The 23,308-nt window shown below is 39.7% G+C and overlaps 1 protein-coding gene across 6 annotated transcripts in view; it reads left to right on the top strand.

Moving 5' to 3' along the window:
- VEPH1 (ventricular zone expressed PH domain containing 1) overlaps positions 1-23,308 on the top strand; it is a 320,038-nt gene that overhangs the window by 146,115 nt on the left and 150,615 nt on the right. For 5 of the 6 annotated variants that reach the window (XM_043874509.1, XM_043874507.1, XM_043874506.1 and 2 more), the window contains exons 8-9: positions 12,383-12,592; positions 13,169-13,566. In XM_043874509.1, coding sequence (XP_043730444.1) covers positions 12,383-12,592; positions 13,169-13,566 — 608 coding nt within the window. Of the gene's footprint in view, positions 1-8,778; positions 8,826-12,382; positions 12,593-13,168; positions 13,567-23,308 lie in introns of those variants that run through there. The other variant, XM_043874511.1, reaches the window with a different exon arrangement.

The following is a 23,308-nucleotide window of genomic DNA, read 5'->3' as shown; positions in this document are numbered from 1 at the left end:
ATAAGTATCCCTCACTTTTCAAATGTTAACTTTAGGCTTCTTTACTTTGAGGAAAGAGCTACATTAGTACAGTCATCTTGATTCTAGGATCCAGGATACCAAAAGCCCTCAAGCCCCTCTTATAAAATGGGGTAGATCTGTTGGCCCGTTATAGACTAGTTGCACATTGTTAATTTCAATTAACTGCAGATCAAAATTCAAACTTCATTCTATAGCTGGTTGAATCTGAGGATGTGGAAAGAGGGTTATGGAGCTCCAATTTTATTTGTTTTCACTAACAAAAAGAAACCCAAAGAGAATTTTTGCTTTTATTTTAAAAAGTAATTGCTTCTTTGCCCTATAGCCATTTCAGTTTAGAAAAGTTTTCATAGGAACACTCTTCTTTCAGGTAGCAGGGGAAACCTGAAAATGGAAAGCAGTGACACAGTCGGGGGAAGGACATGAAGCAGCAGTATGTGGCAGAGGATGGAGGGAAGAGAGAATTAAGGAGATTATGTTCACAAGAGAACGACTCCAGGATATCTGCCCTCCTTGGAGTCACCCCAGAGTTTTGGTTTATCCTGAATTTCATGCACTGAACATCAAAGAAATAGATGGCAGAGGAGAACAGGGAATTTGAGTCAATGTATGTCTGGAATGTGTAGCCAAGCAATATGGCCTGCAGAGACACTTTTCCAACTGTGAGACCCTTTGCAACCTGTCATTCCAGAGTTTCCATCTTGACATCTGTGAGTCTCATCAGAACCCTACTCTAGTGTGATCCACTATCCCTGAAGGCCCAGCCTGAGAGTTCAGGGGTGGTGGCTCTTTACCAAGTCCACAGCCGAAACTGCAGAGAGCAGGTTGCCAGGTTCTTCTCTCCAGCTTTCAGAGAAGTCTGCATTTCCAAGTCTGATCAAGGTTTTACCAGCTCCTCCCATGTGATAGGTTCAGTGCTGGGAGCTTTCACTGTTATATTGTTATATCTTCACAACAACAAAGTCTTTAAATATATACTAGGATTACAAAGGCTTCATACTAAAGGGTATTGGAAGAAACCCTGTGGATGGGCAACAAAGAAAAATTCTCTACCCAATCCCTACTCGCCTCTAGATTTGTGGTAGTTCTTGGAGGGGCAGTTGTATAAATGCCCAGCCATTAGCTCATAGAGTTTTCTTTCATTTCTTCCTTTGTCTAACTCACTGTGTGTCAAATTTTAGCGTGGACAAGGTCTACAGTGTTCACAGTACTTCATTAATAAAGGAATTGTAAAGGAATATCAACAGTGACCTGCCTGTTGGTCTCCAAGATGATACCCTACTAACCGTCTAGAATGCCTTCTTTGTGCTGCTCTTCCACCAAAGGCTGCTTTTCTCCAGGACTCCAGTTTAATACCCATTACCCAGAAAGTCTTCCATGCCTACCCATGCCAATAGTCACCTTCTCTCTGTTGACCTACGAAAGCTCACGTTGCCTCTCAATCCTTCACACATGCAGCACGGCCCTGAAGTGTTTGGTGTCTTTCCGTGAGCACTTCCAGTCTCCCTCAAACTTGAGAAAGCTAATAATCAGAGCCTATGCCCTGTGTATTAGAGAAGGAAATGGCAATCCACTCCAGTACTATTGCCTGGAAAATCCCATGGACAGAAGAACCTGGTAGGCTACAGTCCACGGGGTCGCAAAGAGTCGGACACAACTGAGCGACTTCACATGCCCTATGTAAGGAGAACAGAGTCTTTAAAAAATATGTGTTCTTCACAAGCATTAGTTTAATGATTTCATAGTGTCCCATTGTATAAATGTACAGTAATTTACAAAACTAGTCACTTTTTGTTGTAAATTTAACCAATGTCCTTTTTTTTTCTTTTTTAAATTATCATAGTATGATGGCATATTTACAGTAGACTTGGAAAATATAGAACAAAGTTACATATAGTTCCCCTATATATTACAATTATGTTTTCAAGTAGATAAATTAAGGTTTTTGGAAAATAGAGTCTTAAAAGTGCTTATAAGAACTCCCACTTTTTTAGGTCAGCCATGTTTATACAAAGAGAAATTGATTTTTTCAGAGTGACTGTTGGCTTGAAAAATGTACATAAGGAGGTTCAGGACCATAATTAAAAACATGTGATGTTCTGGTCAGTGTTGCCCCCTGCTTAGGAAAAGCTGAATGCAATTTCACCCCACCAAGGGGACCAGAGTTTTCATAAAAAACATGTAGATGTTTTCAATCTCAGGAGGTCTATGGTGGTCACTTGTTTAAAAAGAAAATCGGAACAACCATTTGTGGCAGTAGCTGTGGTTCTTGTTATTCCTCCGCGCATAGGGAAGGAAGGACTTTGGTTTTTTGCCTCTCTTCTTACTGAAGAAGTTAAATTTGACATGTGGGACCATTTATGTTCCATCTGCTGTTCATTTATTTCCACCATTTGTCCTTCCTTAAAGCAGCATTTATGATGATGTGAAGGTCTGTAAAGGTATTTCAGGAATTCGTTTATCAGCAAGAGAGGTAGGTGGGAGACAGCATTATCAGTTCTGGGGCCAATGAAGCAGGCCCAGGGAGCGTGAGGCCCCAGGAGGGCTGGCTCTGCCAGTTTGGACAAAGATGGGGGTTGGGGGGGGGTGGGGAGGGGGGGAGACCCAGGTGCAGACACTGCCAAGAGTGTGAGCAATGCAATTACACTTTCACCAGGGGGGCCAGGCCCCTTTCCTGTAACACAGAAGTGTTCAAAACACAAGACACACAAAAGAGAAGATTGCTTTTCATCAAGCTCCTTCGGCTTGGCTTCCTCTTTCAAACAAGACAGGGAATAGCAAAGCTTTAGCCTGTGTTGTGGAAGGAGTGGCAAGAGGGGCTATACCCTGCACAGCCCTTGTGGGAAGGGTGACGGCTGAGGGTAAAGGTTCTACTTGACCCTGATGACCCAACTATTTGCTGTTTTTGTTCCCCCCAAACTCCCCGTTCCTTTGTTCCTTTTTGGTGTCCATCATGATTGAACTCTGCAGTCACTACCATGCGTGTGTGCTAAGCCTCTTCAGTCGTGTCCAACTCTTTGTGACCCTGTGGACAACAGCCCACCAGGTTCCTCTGTGCATGCGATTCTCCAGGCAGGAACTCTGGAGTGGGTAGATAGCAAATATATCCATTTCTTCTTAAAGTTGCTCTGTCGTGTCCAACTCTTTGCGACCCCATTTTGTTAAAGGGAATACCAAAATTTACTTTTCAGTCACCTGTAAAGAGTTGCTCAGCAATTATATGTCAGCTCTGTCTGGTGTGTTCCCACGGGATGTTACTCAGAGATATTAGCATACAATAATTCTTGTTGATTACGATGTTATCACCAATCCCCAAACAAGGCAACCTGTAGGAAACATCTACTGAGAGGAGTGGGAGAGGGTGTGAAGTGGGTGAGCTCTGGAGGCAGATGCTTGTGTTTAATGCTGGCCTTACTAGTTGATCTTCAGTAAACTACTCGATATCTCTGTGCCTTAGCTCCTCCATCTGGGAAATGGAGATGGCGGAGGGTCTGCTTAATAGTAGAATGGGTAGACAGGATGAGGGGATGTATCAAAAGGATAATTAACCATGGCCCTGCTCTTCCAGTATCAAATGATGGGGAATGACAATGTCTTACCTTTTCCGTCTGCAGGCCCAGTGGTTGCAGACACCCTCTCCTTAATCCTCCCCACCAGCCCCCATTACCTGCTCATGTTCCCAGAAAATCAAGTTGGCCTAGAAAAGGAGGAGCGTGTTGTCTCTACGGCCCTCACACTTGATTCAGAGTGTTCTGATGCCATGACTATTTTATATTTTTGGACTCTTTTGTAACTTACCGAGTGCTTTTATAACTTGCGCCACATTCAGCTGACAATTTGTAAGGATCTGGTAGCCTTCTAGTAAGGCTGCTGCTTACCCGGTCTGCCCATTCTAAGCTTGGGAGTCTTGACTACAAATTCGGGGTCCATCTGAAGCAGTATCTATCAGGGCAAAAAGTGAAAAGGTACATTTACCTTGGAATCGATAAAGACCCTGGAAAGCTTGAGGAGGATAAAGCTATGTGAGGGAGCTGCATACAGCTTACCACACTCCAACTCCAAACAATACACAGCTTATTGTTTTAAGTTTCATGTTACCGCAGATTTGGTGAAACCCTCGGCAGCTTTGCTTAAGAGAAAGTGCCTCTGCCCTGGTCTAATTCAGATTCTGTTCTTTCAGTGCCTGGGCCAGTGCTTCTCAACCTTGAACATGCGCTGAAACACCTGGGGATTGGGTTAAGGGCACACTCTGATTCAGCAGGTCTGGGATGAAGCCTGCGATGCTGCCTCTCCAGGAGCCTCGCAGGAGATGCCGATTCTGCTGGTCCAGCAACATCGCTTGAGCAGCAAAGGCAGGGGTCTGCACTATTTGCTGATCCTTTTCTGTGTCCCATTCCTTCTCGTGTTGGTTACATGAAAAGTGAGCAAATGACCGAGCATCTGTATGAGTGGTCACTTCCTCGTATCAGGACTTTTTTAAACTTTGGTTCTTTTAGCAGAATATTCTTTCTCTATATCTGCAATTGCTCGGAATTCATACTTGAAGTTCAGGGAATTTTTAAAATCACCCATTTCTATATTCCAGCCTTTGTATGCTCAGACTGTAGGGAGCGTTGCTCTCCTGTAGTCCACAGCCTTTAGGAGGCTGCTGGGGTAGGAGAGAACTGTATGGTCCTTCCTGGCTTAGAAAAGGAGAAGCTCATCTTCCAGGCTTGGCATTACCTGTACAAGCTGCCTTCTTTTGGTATCAAAGGTCTGTATTGGGCAATAGCCACCTAGGGTTTTACTGCTTGACATATTCATGCCCATTCTATATGGCCTACACTGTCAAACTCGTCTCCTATAATGCTTTCAGCAATCTAATGATGCAGTAACATTGATCCCATTTTTAGATGACAGAAAAGACATAAAGAGATTTGCCTGTCACTAATAAACAGGAGATTGGAGTCACAAACCTCTGTCTTTTTCCTGGAAGGCCATGTTCAGTCTATTTCCCCACCATCCCTTCTGTTGAAGCCCCTAAAGAACCTTGTTTTGAATGAAATAAACCATGGAGTCACTTTGTTTCAGCAAAGTTCTTCATTCTGGTGCCCATGTAACTGAGCACCTTCTAATCTCTGCTCTTGCCCACTGAGGCAGTCCAAGGCAGAAGAGAGTACCAAGAATTTAGATTCAACACTGTCCTTTCCCTTAGTATTCAAGTATAGCTTTTCCAGAGGCTTTACTCATTTACTCATTTATGGGCTTCCCTGGTGGCTTGGATGGTAGAGCGTCTGTCTGCAATGGTGGAGACCCGGGTTTGATCCCTGGATCGGGAAGATCCCCTGGAGAAGGAAATGGCACCCCACTCCAGTACTCTTGCCTGGAAAATCCCATGGACAGAGGAGCCTGGTGGGCTACAGTCCGTGGGGTTGCAAAGAGTCAGACACGACTGAGCAACTTTACTTCCTTACTCACTTCAGTCCCCAAACTGATGACAGTGCTGTGGAGCTGGGAGATCATCTCTGTCATTCTTATGATGATTGATGACCCAAGAAATCGCTGAAGAGTAGGGAACATAACATCCTAAGAATTTAGGACCCCTATGTGGATTTGATGCATTATGTTCCCCTACTTCTCTAACAAGCTCAACTCTGCAAAATACATATCCTGGATATGGAAGCATAAGCCAAGCTCATCAAACATTAACTAATATATTTTTCTTTGATTTAAGACACCAGGAAAAGAGGCTGCCAATTTCTCCACCACTGCCAGCTTTATAGCCTCATCTCCTAGCTTAGTGAGAGCAGTGAGCTGCCCATGGACCAATTCATTCCTAAGGGGGAGTCTTGTTCACATAAGAGGGAGGTAATTAGGCTTTCCCTGCCCCTCCTGGGTATCCCTAGAGCTGCTTTTAAAAACTTTAACTTGGCAACAGACACCAAAAACTGCTCAGACTGGAAATCATCTGAGCCTCTTGTAATGTGGCGTGTTGAGTTAAAGCCAAGTTAATATTTAGGGGATTATAGAACTCTGACAAAGATTTCTCTGAAATTACCTCTGGAGTTAAAAGTGACAAATGGAAAAGAAATAACAATCCCCCTGCATGAGCCCAACTCCCTGGCCCCCAGCTCCAGCCCCCACAAATAAATGCACACAGAACCAGTGGCTGTGTTCTCCGCCCATTCTCTCACATTCGTAATGCATTTCTTTGCTCTAAGAGGAATGCAGAGTTTCTGTCTCTAAAAGATCTCTGTTTTTGAACAGTTGTCTCCTATTTATTTATAATAAATATAAAAACCTAGAGGGGAAGTAAAGGACAGTGAATGTTTATTATAAACTCAAACTTCTATCTACTATTTTCTGACCTTTCAAACTGTTGGAACCAAATCTTGTCCTAATTCCCTGCTGGCAAAACTCTGTGACAAACCCAGGTGGATTGATGGCTAGAAATGGAACGTCCTCTCTGGGCCATCTTGTGGCTTTGGCTACCTTGGAGACTCTTCATTACCACCCTATCTCATGACTCCTGTGTTATGTTGTTCTTGTTCAGTCACTAAGTCATGTTGGACTGTTTGTGACCCCATGGACTGCAGCATGCCAGGCTTCCCTGTCCTTCACCATCTCCCAGAGTTTGTTCAAACTCATGTCCATTGAGTAATTGGTGCCATCCAGTCATCTCATCCTCTGTCGGCCCCTTCTCCTCCTGCCTTCAATCTTTCCTACAATCAGGGTCTTTTCTAACGAGTCAACTCTTTGTATCAAGTGGCCCAAGTATTGGAGCTTCAGCTTTAGCATCAGTCCTTCCAATGAATATTCAGGGTTGATTTCCTTTAGGATTGCCTGGTTTGATCTCCTTGCTGTCCAAGGAATTCTCAAGAGTCTTCAACACCACAGTTCGAAAGTATCAATTCTTCAGCACTCAGTTTTCTTTATGGTTCAACTCTCCCATCCACACATGACTACTGGAAAAACCATAGCTTTGATTAGGTGAACCTTTGTTGGCAAAATAATGTCTTTGCTTTTTAATATGCTGTCTAAGTTTGTCATAGGTTTTCTTCCAAGGAGCAAGCGTCTTTTAATTTCATGGCTGCAGTCACCATCTGCAGTGATTTTGGATCCCAAGAAAATAAAATCTGCCACTGTTCCCATTTTCTCCCCATCTATTTGCCTTGAAGTGATGGGACCAAATGCCATGATCTTAGTTTTTTTAATGTTGAGTTTTAGGCCAGTTTTTTCCACTCTCCTCTTTTACCTTCATCAAGAGGTTCTTTACTTCCTCTTCACTTTCTGCCATAAAGGTGGTATCATCTGCACATCTGAGGTTATTGATATTTCTACCAGCAATTGTGATTCCAGCTTGTGCTTCATCCAGCCCAGCATTTATCATGATGTACTCTGCATAGAAGTTAAATAAGCAGGGTGACAATATACAGCCTTGACGTACTCCTTTCCCAATTTTGAACCAGTCCATTGTTCCATGTCTGGTTCTAACTGTTGCTTCTTGATCTGCATATAGGTCTCTCAGGAGGCAGGTAAGGTAGTCTGGTATTCCCATCTCTTTAATCTCCAAATCTTAAAAACAAGGAAGATTGTGTATAAGAGAGAGTCTTTGTGGTAAGAAGCCTACTCATCAGCAACATTCATCAGCCTCATATCTAGAGAAGACTTTTCTGGCCCAAATATTTTATTGTTGCTTCTTTACTTATTTGGCCCTTTGCAAATCCCTTTTTTTCACTCCTACTCTTGCTCCTGGCTTCTCTCCATATCTGATATTTACCAAATGACATTACCCTGTCCCCTACTCCTCATGGACCAGAGTCATGGGGAGAAGCAGGGCTTCATATACACCTGGTAAACCTCCAGAAGGTTTCTTGTGGCTACAAGGAGCAGGCTGGCTTCAGAGATGTGGGTGGTCTCAGTTCATCTATTCTGCAAACACTCTGGTACCTGTGAGTGAGTGTCAAGCACTGTCCCAGCCATAGGGGAACAAGGATGAACATTATAGTTCCCAGCCCACAGAGCAGCAGAGATTTACCCAGGAATGGGGGTCACCGGATGAAACAAATAGAAATACAGGATATCCAGTTAAATTTCAGGTAAAGGGTAAATGATTTTTTAGTGTAAGTATAATCATTTTAATATAGGACAATACATTTTTTACTATGTCCCATTAGAGACGTAACCTATACTAAGAAAAATTGTTGTTTATCTGAAATTCATGTTTGGCTGAATGCTCTATATTTTACCTGGCAACTCTGCAACCAGAGGCACCTGACCTCACCTTGGGTCAGTGGAGGTCTGAGGATAGCCCATAACTTCTTTCGTGCCTGGAGGTCCCTCAGAGGGATGCTGTAAGGCAGCCTGAAGGTGCAAGAAGACATGTTGTCAGATACCAGAGCTCTGACACACAGCTCATGGTGCTTCACAGCCCCCACTTGGTGATTGGAGACAGGGGCCGGGAAGGGGGCTGAGTGACTGTCCTCTCCTAAAATCTGATGCCATAGCATTCTCCAGGGGTCATCAATGCCTCCCTCGCATGATATGGAATATTGATCTGTCTGTGTCTAGGTCACTGGTATTTTCTTACTGCATTAACACAATGCCTAGACAAGGAAAGAAAAAACCACCATAATAATAATAACAGCAATTGATGGTAATAATAAAATTTAACATCACCTGACTTCCTCTTTTGTGCTAAGAGCCGTGCTTCATACTGGTTCCGTCATTTCAGCTTCCCAGCAACCCTGTGAGTTAAGTATACTTATCTCCATTTTATAGATGAGGAACTTGACATGAAGAGGACAAGAAATAAAAGATCTCCATAAGTAAGAAAATTTTATTTAAAAAAAATCAGAAACTGATCCAATAATATTATTGAAGGAGATTTACTATAATCATGTGAAATTTGAAAAATTTTTGGATGAAAATGCTAGTAACTACTCTTATAACTCAGAGCTTTATGTAGAAAGAAAATACTAGTGAATCCCTGAGAAACTATACTTCTAACAACTCGTATGTTTTGAGATTTAAAAATTTGTTTAATGCTCAATTTGTATATTTGTATATTGGGATATGCTTTGTGCCTTAAAATGTTTTAAGTTTTAATAATCCCAGCTATATAAATTTCTAAAAGAAAGTTCAAAAATAAAAATATCTTTCACTTTTTAACTGTGATTATGAACCAAGAACCAGAGAAATACTTTAGTTTGATGACTATACAGGGACTAACTAACACAGAAAATAAATACTGCCCCCAAATTTCTCATCTTGAGAGGGTTCATTGGATCTTTTAAAATTAACCTTCATAGTCATCACAGTTTTAAAAATACCATCCAATAATAGCACCTTCTTGGTTTTATTTGTAATTGGAGTAAAAATTTAGCTTTTAGAGCTTTCTGGCTGGAAGATGTAAGTATCTCCCATTTACTTGTGGGCAGGCAGTATCTTGTATATGTCAGAAAGAGAAACATGGTCAAAATGAGCATTTATCCCCATGAACTGGTTCTTAAAATCAACTCATGTATATTTCAGTCAAGCATGAGATTGAAGTAAGTGTTTTATTATGTATGCAAAACCATAGGAAGCCTATAAAAGTTATATTAAAAATGATTTAATTTTCTGAGCAGTAGCTTATTATACAATAAGTGAAGTGAGGTGAAAGTTGCTCAGTTGTGCCGACTCTTTGTGACCCTGGCTAGAGTACTGGAGTGGGTAGCCTTTCCCTTCTCCACGGTATCTTCCCAACCCAGGGATCAAACCCAGCCCTCCCACATTGTGGGAGGATTCTTTACCAGCTGAGCCACAAGGGAAACCCAAGAATACTGGAATGGGTAGCCAATCCCTTCTCAAGTAGATCTTCCCAACCTAGGAATCAAACCAGGCTCTCCTGTATTGCAGGATTCTTTACCAACTGGCAGTCAGGGAAGCCCTATTACACAATAAACAGTGTCCTGTTAATGGATGATCCACTCCCCTTCCCAGTTTTCACCATCAGCATCTCTCACTAGGCTGGACTAACAGGGGGATTCCAACCCCTGAGGACCCAAAACTATGAAGCCTCCCTCGAGGCCTAGCCCTTCTCTGGGCCAACAAGAAAAGTTGCTGGATCGAACCCTTCGCCCACTGCAGACATGGCGCAAGAATGGGTGGAATGCAACTGGAAAAAAAATAAATAATCACCAGCCCCTCTGTGTTAGTTTTCCCTAGAAAAGCAGTGCCTTAAGAAAACCAAAACTGTATTTTCTCACCCTAACTTAAGAAATAATGCCACTCCTGGGCATACACACCGAGGAAACCAGATCTGAAAGAGACACGTGCACCCCTGTGTTCATTGCAGCACTGTTTATAATAGCCAGGACATGGAAGCAACCTAGATGCCCATTAGCAGATGAATGGATAAGGAAGCTGTAGTACATATACACCATGGAATATTACTCAGCCATTAAAAAGAATTCATTTGAATCAGTTCTAATGAGATGGATGAAACTGGAGCCCATTATACAGAGTGAAGTAAGCCAGAAAGATAAAGACCAATACAGTATACTAACACATATATATGGAATTTTAAAAGATGGTAATGATAACCCTATATGCAAAACAGAAAAAGAGACACAGATGTACAGAACAGACTTTTTGACTCTGTGGGAGAAGGCAAGGGTGGGATGTTCTCAGAGAATAACATTGAAACAAATATACTATCAAGGGTGATAGTGTCACCCTGGTGATAGATCACCAGCTCAGGTTGGATGCTTGAGACAAGTGCTCAGGGCTGGTGCACTGGGAAGACCCAGAGGGATGGGATGGAGAGGGAGGCGGAAGCGGGGATCAGGATGGGGAACACATGTAAATCCATGGCTGATTCATGTCAATGTATGGCAAAAACCACTACAATATTGTAAAGTAATTAGCCTCCAACTAATAAAAATAAATGAAAAATAAAATTTAAAAAATTTAAAAAAAAAAGAAAGAATGCCAGGTTTACTTTGGCTCTTATGGAAAAATAGCCATACATTTGAAAAAGTCAGGATTTTTCTGTAAATTTGAGGCCCCTTTCCTCAACCTCTAGAAAAAATACTTATGAAAACCAAGTAGATACACACAGATAACCAACAGAGTTATTAAGCCATCTCGGTGAATGGATTTCTAGAGTTTATTAACTCTTTTGTTTATAAGAAAAGAATTAATCCTAACCCCATATTGTATGGTTGATAGTGCTTGTTAAATTGAAATTAAATTAGCTCTAGACTGGCTAAATATTAGAAAGCAGGTAAGAAAAAATAGGGCTTCCCTGGGAGCTCAGTCAGTAAAGAGTCTGCTGCAATGCAGGAGACCTGAGTTCAATCCCGGGGTTGGGAAGAAACCCTGGAGAAGGGAATGGCAACCCATTCAAGTATTCTTGCCTGAAAAATCCCAATGGACAGAGGAGCCTGGGGGGCTACAGTCCATGAGGTCACAAGAGTTGGAGACCCCTTAGTGACTAAACCTAGCTACCTAAGGGGAGACAAATGCATACTACTTTAATCATTCAGCATCTCAATGAGCATGAGTCAGCTATTTCTGCAGCTTGTTTGTGGGGTCTTACTCTATCTACAGCACTGTGTTAACCCTTAGAGGGATAACAAAGATAGCCTATTCCTTAAAGAAGGTAATTTTAATGACTACAGAGTATTTTATAAATTCTACTGAAAAAGATATTTGGCACTATTAATGTCATTTGTAGAAAAACCTCTTTCCTCCAACACAATAAAATTCAGAAAGATTTTTCTTGCTTCATAAAATGGAAGAGTCCCACTGATTTCCATAAAATTAACAAAACCATGAGTTTATACAGTCCATCTGAAATGTTCTTATTCTAATAATTTCAATACAAATAGACCAACATATATGTTTTCTAGAAAATTCCTGGCATGAATTTCATACGAAAGGCATGCTTTGGAGAGCTAGATAAGAATATGGTAGATAACCATAAAAGCTGCTTTTGGGGACTTCCTTGGTGGTTCATTGGTTAAGATCCCTTGCTTCCACAGCAGGGGGCATGGGTTTGATCCCTGGTGGAGGAACTAAGATCCCACATGCTGCATGGTGCAGCCAAAAATGTTTTTTTAAAAACCCTGCTTCTCATCCTCTGAATCCTTCAAAAACTATTTCTAACATAAAGTTGCCAGAAACACCAGTGTTTCTACACTTCTGATAGAATATGCTGTAGAAGCAATTTCAAAGACCTATGTCCATAGTGGTTACTCAATTAATATCTATTAAGTGACAAATTAGAAAATGGAGCAGGAGGGGTTTCAGTTTTGAATAAGAAGCTGTTAAATTGAGAGAAACACTGCTCCAAAGTATATGTGACAAGCATCTAATGCAATGATTTTCATTCTTTTAGGAGAAAACCCAGCACTGAAATCGAATTTCTTGAGAAGCTGGAAGAAACCAAGCTCACTGTAGATGAAAATGAAGACCATGAAGAGCTCCAAGTTAAAATACAAGCTTTTGAAGACAAAATAAATGCTGAGGGCAACACCCCTGGCTCTATCAGAAGATACAGTTTGGATCAAGTTTCTAAGGAAGAAAGAAAAGGCATTAGATTTAACAGGTATAAATTTTGTTTGGCTGATCTTTAGGATATGTACTTCATGTGTGCTATTAGTTTTGCAGTCCCACTTTTATGAAGTAGTTTTTAAATATCTTTTACCTACAGCAAAATTCATCCACAGTGCTTTCATTATCCAAAGTAGTTTGCTATATTAAAAGGAGAACACAAATAAAAATCACAAATCTATGGCTTATTTTTAAAAGACACTTCTTAAATATAAATATGCTAACATCAAGAATGACTGGCAAAAGCTTTTCTTGATTTCTGATGAAAAAGCATAAGCAAAGGTAAGAAAAAAAAAGGAATATAAATATATAACTCTACCATTTCACAGCCAGTTTGCTGTGAAACTGATTTTTAAATCTTTGTTTTGGGAAGTAGCCTAGATCTACAAAGATTTGGCTTATTATACAATGTGTATGTTTTATTAAATCTATTAATAGCACTAATTTTTCAGTTTCACATATCTAGTGGAAGGAACTTTTGCCTCAGTGTTATTATTCTTTCTTTTCCTTGTCAGTGAATAGTAGCTCGGCTTCTTTACCTGCCTCAACCTTCCCGTTGTTTGTATTGCAGGTCAAAGAGTTTGGCTTTGCACGCTGTGCTAACAAACCCCTTGAGCGCAGAGGATGGGGAAGCTGTGAAGAGCAGAGATACGCCAGCCAGCATCTCTCTTTCAGAAATAGACCCACTTGGCCAAGGACACGAGAGGTCACTCTTTAAGGTAGACACGGATGGATCACAGCTAGTAAATTCTTCAGTTTCACACCAAAGTACTATACATGTAGCATCTGAGAATTTGCCAGAAGCAGTTAAAAAAAACTATCAGGAAGAAATTCCAGAGACAACCAAGAGTCCTGTAGAATACCGTGATAAGCTCTACTTGCACTTAAAGGAGAACTTCAGTAAAGTGAAAGCATATGCTGTAGAGATGATAAAGAAGATTCCAGTCCCTGACCAGTGTACCATTGAAGGTAAGTGACCTGAACTCCCAAACTTAAGAAATTTCAGGCATCACTAGAAAAAAACAAATAAAACTCCAGGAGTATAAATTGCCATACCCTTCTGAATCTTTTGCAAAATAGATAATTTGAAAACACCCTGATATTATTTTGATTGCTCTTTTCTCCCAATAAATTCAGTCATCTTTTTTATTCCATCTCAATCTACCTAAGTCCACCAACTCTGATTTTTTCAAACCTCAGAATAAATTGTTTCTGGTTTCCCATTACTAGTGTTTAAGAAAATTCTGGAAAGGGATCCATGGCCCCCAAACAGGCTCTGAGGTAGGCATCCAACCAAAGGCATTTTCCATCCTCATGCCAGAAAGCTATGGGGCTCCAGGAGATTCTTCTTCTGTTTATTCAACGAGCACTTATAAAGCAGCTACTGTATGCCAGGTACTATTGCTAAAGGTTCAGTTATGAACCAAATGTACTCCATCACCTCTTGGAGGTTAGACTATAGAAAGAGAAGATGGAAACCATGGTCAGGAGGTGATATAGGTCAGGAGCCAGTGACAGTGTGAACTAGTCAGAAAAAATCAACAAAGTAAGAAAAGAACATCAGGGCCAGAACTTCCCTGAGGTGCACAATTTAAGGAGATACCAAAAAAGCTCAGTAAAATTTTAAGTAAAGTCATAGTTAGTAGCAATGTCTTGCCAAGCATATTGGAGCTTAAGCAAAAGGAGTTAAGTAGTAGTATTGATCATGTCTTTATTTGCAGTTTTGATATTATTTATTCTTTTTGTGGGGCTTCCCCAGTAGCTCAGCTGGTAAAGAATCCTCCTGCAATGCAGGAGACCCCAGTTTGATTCCTGGGTCAGGAAGATCCCCTGGAGAAGAGATAGGCTACCCACTCTAGAATTCTTGGGCTTCCGTGGTGGTTCAAAGGGTAAAGAATCCCCCTGCAGTGCAGGAGACCTGGGTTTGATCCCTGGATTGGGAAGATCCCCTGGAGGAAGGCATGGCAAGCCACTCCAGTATTCTTGCCTGGAGAATCTCCATGGACAGAGGTGCCTGGTGGGCTGCAGTCCATGGGGTCACAAAGAGTTGGACATGACCAAGCCCAGCACAACATCCTTTTTGTATTAATTTTTATTTTTAAAAATATTATTTACCTTGACTACTAAATTTTTGATGCTCTGTTAAGTTCTGTGCCCTGGTCCTGGCCCCCGGAAAGATGACAGGTTGGAGACACAGGTACTAAAATGGCAGCGTGCCCAAGGCAGGCTAACCCTTCTGGTAGTGGGTTGAGCAGGTGTGGGTGGCTGAAGGCACTTGGGAGCTAATTAGATCTTTCCTACAATCACTCTTGTGCAACAGCCATGTTCTTCTCTTGAGATTTAGATGACAGTCCTTGCCCACGTGTAGGTCATGACATCTTTTCACAGGTTACAGCTCTCATAGAAAAAAGCCAGGCAGCACCTCGTCTAGAAAGTAGCACAGCTGTGGGATGGTGAATTTAATTCATATTTACCCACCTTACTGACTATCATCCCCTTTCATGTTTAGGGACTAGGAGGTTTTTCTATTCTCTACTTATTACTCCCATCTCCCACTCCAGATCAGATGAAAGAGTGGATTCTCATGCTAACAAAAGAAAAGGGGGACTCAAGCATTTGATAATGGCAATTATTACTATTTAGTATGTTTGTATAGAATCTTGACATTTTCTTGTTTTAATTGAAGTATAGTAGACTTACAGTGTTGTGTTAGCTTCAGATGTATAGCAAACTGATTCAGTTATATATAATATGTATATTCTTTTTCAGATTCTTCTCCCTTATAGATTATTACAAAATATTGAGTTTATCTCCCTTTGCTATATAGTAGGTCCTGTTGGTTATCTATTTTATATATAGTAGTGTACATATGTTAACCCCAAACTCCTAATTTATCCCTCCCCGCCTTTCCCCTTTGGTAACCATAAGTTTTTTATCTATTGTTTGTGGATCTACTTTTGTCTTGTGTATAAGTTCATTTTGTACCATTTTTTTTTAGATTCCACATATAAGCAAATCATATGATATTTTTCTTTCTCTGTCCAGCTTACTTCACTTAGTGTGGTGATCTCTAGGGAATCTGACACATTCAAAAGCTTTTACATTAATTTATTGATTAGCTTTCTTAAACTTATTTTATAAAATGATAACAATAAAAGTGACATTGCTCATATTAAATTTAAGTTTTGGATAATTAAGTATACCAGGACTTGAAAGTAGCTGAAATCAGTAAGACTGAATTAACACAAACTCTTTAAATTGCATGTTTCGCTAATAAGTTAACACAAATGTTGGAGAATTTAATATAAGAAAGGTTAAGTGAATTTTCCAGTTTGACAGAGGATGTCTGTAGCAAAACATTAGATACATTTTCATCTACCAGAATAGTTGGGTTTTTTTTTTTTAAGTTTAACTTAAATCATTTAAGATGTGCTATACGGTGATGTTTAAACTTGTGAAAATGTGAAAGAAAACTGGCAGAGTTACTTCAAGTATCTAGCTGTCAAAAACGTATTTCTCATGGCCCTGAATTATTTTGGGAGTTTTAGAGTTAACTAGGTGACTTTGGGTTTTCTCCTAAAATATTGAAAGAATCCATCATTTTTATTAAAAAATTTTTTTCTTTTCATATTTTCTACCAAAAATGACCTGGAACTGAGAATGTACTTTTTTAAGTTGGCATTTTGGATTCATTCATGCTTTTGTAATTTCCTAGAAGTTGCTGATAAATTCTTTGCACCGGGGTGTGTGTGAGGGATTGAAGATTTATATGACTCACCGTAAACACATTCACCAAAAAAGGACTCATGGTAACTGCAGGGGACACATTGTTATTATTTCAGAGATTGTGTAAACCACTCAGCAAAATGCCAGCAGTCATCTGGCCAACACAGTTTTGCTTATGTCATGAGATCACTCAGCTCAACAATACTGTGTTTCTTTTCTTAAAAATTTACTGAAGAAAGATTTAGGCTTGAAATCTGGGTTCTGTTTTGTGTGTCGTCGGTATACAAGAGGCATATTTGGTCTTTTTTGATAAATTATGCAAAGTAATCAAGAAACAAAGAGGAAAACCATAAACATGACGTCCACAACATTAAAAGTTAAAAAGACAAGTAAGCCAGCAGGAAATAAGAACAACAACAAAGTATTAGGATTAATTTTAGACTAATGTTACAAAGTCCATGCTAAAAGGACATGACAAAACGATCTCTTAAAAAAGTTCTTTTGGTATTGGTTTGACTCATATGAAAACAAGAAAATGATGTTCAGCTTCCTTATTTTGACCAACAAAAACATCACTTTCATACAGTTCAGCCTAATGCTTCAGTAATAAAACATACTGAAAGAGTAGGAGCCTCACTATCACTGTCCAGCAGAATTCAATATGTGGTGAATCAAGTCACAAATAGAATTTTTATCCTCAGTCAGCCGTCTTATTCCTGCATGATATTGATCACAGTGGGGACAGGCAGTGGTGTAAATAGGTCAGCACAAATCTGTCATCGTGTCTAGAAAACCCTAGATCTTATTTAAGAATTTGGGTCAGCAGTTCATTTTGAGTATGCAAGAGCCTGTTATTCCTAAGTCAGTTATTCTCTCCTGGGCACCACTGAAAGTTGTATATTCATATGAGAGTGCTAGTCTAATATCTGCCCAGTTATATTTACACAAAAGACCAAAGGAATTTAGTTTATCTTCCAAGAATGTATTTTAAAAATCTGAATCACTGGTATTCATTTACGTGAACAAAAAATGATTTAGAGGTTAAAAACGAAGCACATGATATGGAAATAAATCTTTGAAAGTCTGGCCCATCACTGGAGTTCTATAAAGGAAGATATAAAATCCTATAAGAACCCATCAATGCTGCTTTGGTTCACTTTGAAGTATTTCCTGATTGAGTGAAAATACATCCCATCTGTAGAGCACGTCAGCACAGCTGACTTGCAGAAAGCTAATTTTAAAGCTGGTAATGTAGTCCTTTCTTGAAAGACCCACATGAATTGATTTTTCCTGACTTGAACAGATATGAGAATATACAAAAAAAAAAAAAAGAAAAAAGTTCATTGTAAATATCAAGAACAGCAGGTGCTATTTTCATAATTAATTACAAGACTTCCTTATTGAAATTTTGTATGCAGTCAAGTTCAGCCTCGTATTGGGATGACTGAGGAGGCAAAGCCCACACCAGTCCTTACCTCTTTCTCCTCAGTTGGTCCAATAAGGAGGATAATGGTAACACTGATCCACTTTCTTCCTTTCTGTAGAGATTCCTTTCTTCCTTTTTTTAGAGTAGATTGTTTTAATCCTAGGATTAGTGCCATTTACCCATGGAGAAAGTTGTAATATTTGTAGGAAGAGGAAAATCCTAAAGTTTTCCCATACAATTTAAGAGGGAAAAACAACAAATAGGAAGATGTCACAAATTCCCTGGAGCTTCATTTCTTTGAAGTGGTCCACTGAACCCTTGTTTGAAGAATACGTGTTAGGGGGGAAAAATTTTCTAGAGAATTTTTCTTGGTGCTTTGGAATTTATCTTGGATTACCTACTCACCAGTTGCCATTTCTCCAGAGTGAATTTTCATCAAAAGAGGACAGGTGGGGACCTCCTGGTGATCCAGTGGCTAAGACTCCACACTCCCAATGCAGGGAGCCCAGGTTCAATCCCTAGTCAGGGAACTAGATCCCACATGCCGCAACTAAGAGTTCGCATGCCACAACTAAAGCACCTGCAAACTGTACTAAAGCCTGATGCAGCCAAATAAAAGGAAAAAAGAGAAGACAGGTAAAATGGTGGCTGAATTCTCTTTTTCACTTTCTCCTGCCACACATATCCTGGTTTCTGTCATCTACACTGGCCCATGAGAAACATCCAGATAATGCGGCTAAAGGAAGATCTACAGTCCTTTTGGAAAGATCCCTTCTGAACCCTTCCTTTGAGTTAATATCAAATCACTGCCCTTGTTTGTGCCCCAGCCAAGAGCAACTGCAAGACCTAGACAATTACAATGTCACTGGTAAGGGTGTTCCACACCTAAAGCCACAACCTAACTTGTCACAGAGTTCCATTAGAGGACATCAGACAACTTTCTTATTATTTATATCTTCAAAAGCTCCTTCTTGGTACAAAAAATAAAAAGTTTGATTTTCTTTACACATTCAAATAAATGACTAAATAAAATTCCCTAACTGTGCTGTAGGAGAAAGAGGTGTGCTGTTTAATTACCCTTATTTTACCTGATATTATCTGTGGATGAAGAGGTTTATTCATCCAACTAGAAAACAGTGCAAAGTGAAATTGGTATACATTGGAGAAATTATCTGCCTGTAAATGAAATGAGTCAAAACTAAACTCTTGAAATTGTCAGTTCCTCTAATATGTGTCTACCTTGGGTATGTGTCTAACAGATTTAAAGGGACCTCGCTGATAAATAAACAGAAGCAAAAGTAAGTATGTAAATTGAGCAAAAAATGCATAGGGGAGTATCTTTCAGTATATCTTGTCCTCAAAGTAACCATGTTAAAAGAAGATAGAGGAGGAAGAAAAGGAGGAGATAGCTAGGAGCAGAGGTAGTCTGCTGTGAAATATTTCATATTCTTAAATATATTCTTCTAAATGTGTTATTTATAAAATAGAAGGCTATATGGCATTATACTTTTATGTCTGTAATGAGTATTTTAATCTTTTCTTAAGGGAAGTTCATACTCAGGGATTATTATCAGTCTTTTATTATTGCTGTTTGGGGACTGTCTTTACTCCCAAGCATATAGTGGTGGACACAATGGTCCTGAGCCACTGATGGTCCCCAGCAGAAAAGTACATTTCAATCCAATTTGTCACAAACCAAATTTCAGAAAAGTGAATGTTATTTTTTTTATTTACTTTCATTATTAAACTGGCAGTATATGCCCTGTAGGGAAACAAAATGATCCCTTGATATCATCAAATCTCATTTAAAAACTGAACAAATCTATATTTCTGAGCTCTGCTGGTGATGAAGAGCTGGTAGCCCGGAAACTGGAAAGAGATTATACGGCTGAGTAAAGGGTTTTGATCTGACAGAGGAAGGGGGAGGGGCCGGGGAGATGGTTTCCTCTTGTTTGCTCCACATGAACTGCCAAACTGCAGATCATGGAGGATTTTTAAATGTTTTTCCAAAAACATAGGCAGTCACACAGTTGGCAGTCAGGAGTTCAGGTGTTTGACCATTTGGCAGCCATTTATTTCTATTATAGTCCATTTTCATAGAGGTGCACGTTTACAAGGAGCAGATGAGTCTGTCTAAAGCAGACAGAGCTTCATGTCATGTATCTGCAGGCCCACTCAGGGTCAGGGAAAAAGAGCTAATTAAAGGACACCAGGTCCCTGGGTTTTCTCTGTCAACATGTATGCCCTGTCCATATTAGAGACCAGGAAGAAATTATAAAAGGCAATTTTTTTCTTTTCATAATAAAATGTTCAGTGGACTTTTAAAAAATAATTTTATGGAAAACAATCATTTTTCAGATGAAATATGCACACCAATTATCCAACAGTCATTAAAATAGTATGCCATCGTTAAAATAGACCACACATGCAGGAGATGTCGTTGCAGGAGCTCTGATTCTGCTTCTCATATCAAACCCCCTAATTTCCAAGTAGCCTTTTCAGATTGGCTTTTTTCACTTAGCTATATGAATTTAAGCTTCCTTATGCCTTTTTAAAAAATTAATCAATAAATTCATGACTGCTATGAGGCTGCACTGCTGGGCAGGGGACTTTTCTAGTTGTGGCGAGCAGGGGCTACTCTCTAGTAACGGTGTATGGGCTGCTCACTGTGGGGACTTCTCTTGTTGCAGTGCAGTCGTCGGTAGTTGTGGTGCATAGGCTTAGTTGCCCCGAAGCATGTTGAATCTTCCTAGACTAGGGGTCAAGCCATGTGCCCTGCCTTGGCAGGCAGATTCTCAACCATTGGACCACCAGGAAAGTTCCCTTTATGCCTTTTTGTGACTTGATAGCTCATTTTAGCAGTAAATAATATTTCATTGCCTGGATGTATCTACCTTTGCAATATCATGCAGAATTGTTGTACTGCCCTAAAAATCTTCTGTGCTCTGCACATTAATCCTGACTATTCATTCTTCATTCATTCATTAATTCTACAAATATTTCTGTGTGCCTACCACAAGCCAGCATCATTCTAAGAACTGGGAACACATCAGTGAACAAAACAGGCAAATACCCTTGCCTTCACAGAGACTGTTCTAGTGGGAAAAGACATACAATAAACAATAGAAATGATAAATGAAGTATGTAGAGTGTTGAGAAGTGTTAAGTGCTGTGATTAAAGTAGAAATAGAGGTTGCAAAGATCAGGACAAAGAAAAGGATTTGCATTATATGTATATTATAATATATATACATACAAAGTGGGATAGTTCTAGAAAGATACCCATCATCTCTCACCACTGGTTTTCTCTGAAGAGCCAGATTGGCGATGGGAGTGCAGGAAAATGGGAGAAAGTGGGAGGAACTTGCACATTTTAAAGTATACACTTCTGCAAGGTTTAAACTTTTTTTAACAGTTTTAGAACAACTATTTTGTAACTCCCTTCAGTAGCAGAGAGGCTGAGAACTTGGACCCAGGTGAGAAGTCCAGACTCCTCAGAATCCTGTCTAACCAGAGTCTATAGAATTGAACTGAGGTCCCAGCTCTGACATTGGGCAGCTTCAATTCCTGCAACAGATTGCTTGATCTCCTGTGACACCAGTTCTTCACACATAACCCAAGAGTATATCACAAGGTCATGAGTTTTCAGCCTGTGCTCCCAAAAGACCATCAGGGGCCCCTGCAGAGGGCCCCAGACGCTCCATCCTTCTTTCTTTTCCTGCTCTACGAACCGAGCAGCTCTCGGGTAGCTCGTGTTACATATTGGTCTCCCTGAGATGTGTTCAAACCAAGAATTCCGCAACCTAAAGAAACTTGAAAAGCACTCAGCTTCGTCATTTTTAAGATCCTGTTATAAGATGCTTTATGCTCTAAATTAATTCTAAGTGTCTTATGTCAGAGCTGGCAAAATGTAAAATGTTCATTATTTGGCAACTTTTTTTAATTGATATATAGTTGATTGACAGTGTTGTGTTAGTTTCAGGTGTAGAGCAAAGTGATTCAGGTGTATAGTTCTGGAAAAGGATATATTCTTTTCCACATAGGTTATTTCCATATAGGTTATTCTTTTCCATATAGCTCCTGGTGCTATACAGTAGGTCCTTGTTATTTATCTATTTTATATTCAGTAGTGTGTATCTGTTAATCTAAAACTCCTAATTTATCCTTCTCCCCCACTTTCCCCTTGGTACCTGTAAGCTTGTTTTCTGTCTCTGAGTCTATTTCTGTTTTGTAAATAAGTCATTTATATGATTTTTTAGAGTCTACATATAAGTGATATCATATGATATTTGTATTTTGGCCACATTTTTAATCAGCCTCAACTTTTTTGATGATTTTATATTTCTAAAGTAAGGTTTAAAATGTTAATTTTCTGTGCTTGTCCAAGATAACCATATCCATCAATTTATAATAGTTTATTGGGAGAAAATAGGCCAGATTGTTCAATACTTTTTTTTACCTTTTTTAAATTGAAGTATATTTGATTGTTCAATACTTTTGACAATTGCCTCACTATCTGCTGAGATTTATCAATATCTATCAAATAGTAAGTGACCAATCATGATCAATAAATTAATGTATTATATCTGTCCTAGCTGGTCTATCTCTATTTAAATTGTTTGGCTTACCTTCCTTAAAGGAAACCGATCTCATTTCAACTTGTTGTTATAAAGGAGCCTACCAAAATACATAATAAAAAGACATAATTTGCTCAATTTGAGGAGAACAAAACAAACATATAATAAAAAAAATAAATCCGGTAGTTGAGTTATTTTCCAGAATTGTATCCCTGGAAATTTTCAGTTTTTAAATGTGGTTTGCAAATTTAATTCTGAGCATTCTAATGATCATGGTAAGGAGGGAAATAAGATTAGTTTAAGAAAACCAAGAATGTCCATAAATAAAAATATGATAATTGCTCGGGGGCAAGGGAGAAGACAACTGTTTGTTTGGTTGATAAGGCTGTATTCAGTGAATCTAGTTCATCAAAAAGATATTTACATTATGCAGCAAGCATATAACCCCTAAACATAGCAATAGAGTGGTGGTTCCCCGCTGGAGGCAGTGGGGGCAGTTTTATGGGCAGACTGGGACTCTTAGTAACGTCTGGGGAGAGGCAGGTGCTTCTGTCCTCCAGTGGGTAGAGGCCAGGGATGCTGCTAAAGATCTTCCAGCAAATGGACTGTGCCCGCCCCCGACCCTCTTCTACTAAAACAAAGAATTCTCCAACCCAAAATATCAGGAGTGACTCAGAAACTGCAACAGAGCCTGGCTTCTCAAAGTATAGTCCGTGGACCAGCAACACTGACCTCACCTGGGGACTTGTTATACATTCAGATTCTCAGGCCTATCTTAGACCTACTGTATCAAGCCTCTACAATTTAACAAGATCCCCCATGTGATTCATATGTACCTACCACTGCAACAATGAGAAATTCCAGTGTGTCCTACTAGTAGAGAAAATAATTTTCTTCCTTACAGTGATTTGCTGACTCTTCATTTAATTGTTGTTGTTTACTTGGTAAGTCATGTCTGACTTTTTGCAACCCCATGGACTCT

This window comes from Cervus elaphus, chromosome 19 (assembly GCF_910594005.1).
Source record: "Cervus elaphus chromosome 19, mCerEla1.1, whole genome shotgun sequence".
NCBI lineage: Eukaryota > Metazoa > Chordata > Mammalia > Artiodactyla > Cervidae > Cervus > Cervus elaphus.
This window is presented reverse-complemented; position numbering and strand designations above follow the sequence as displayed.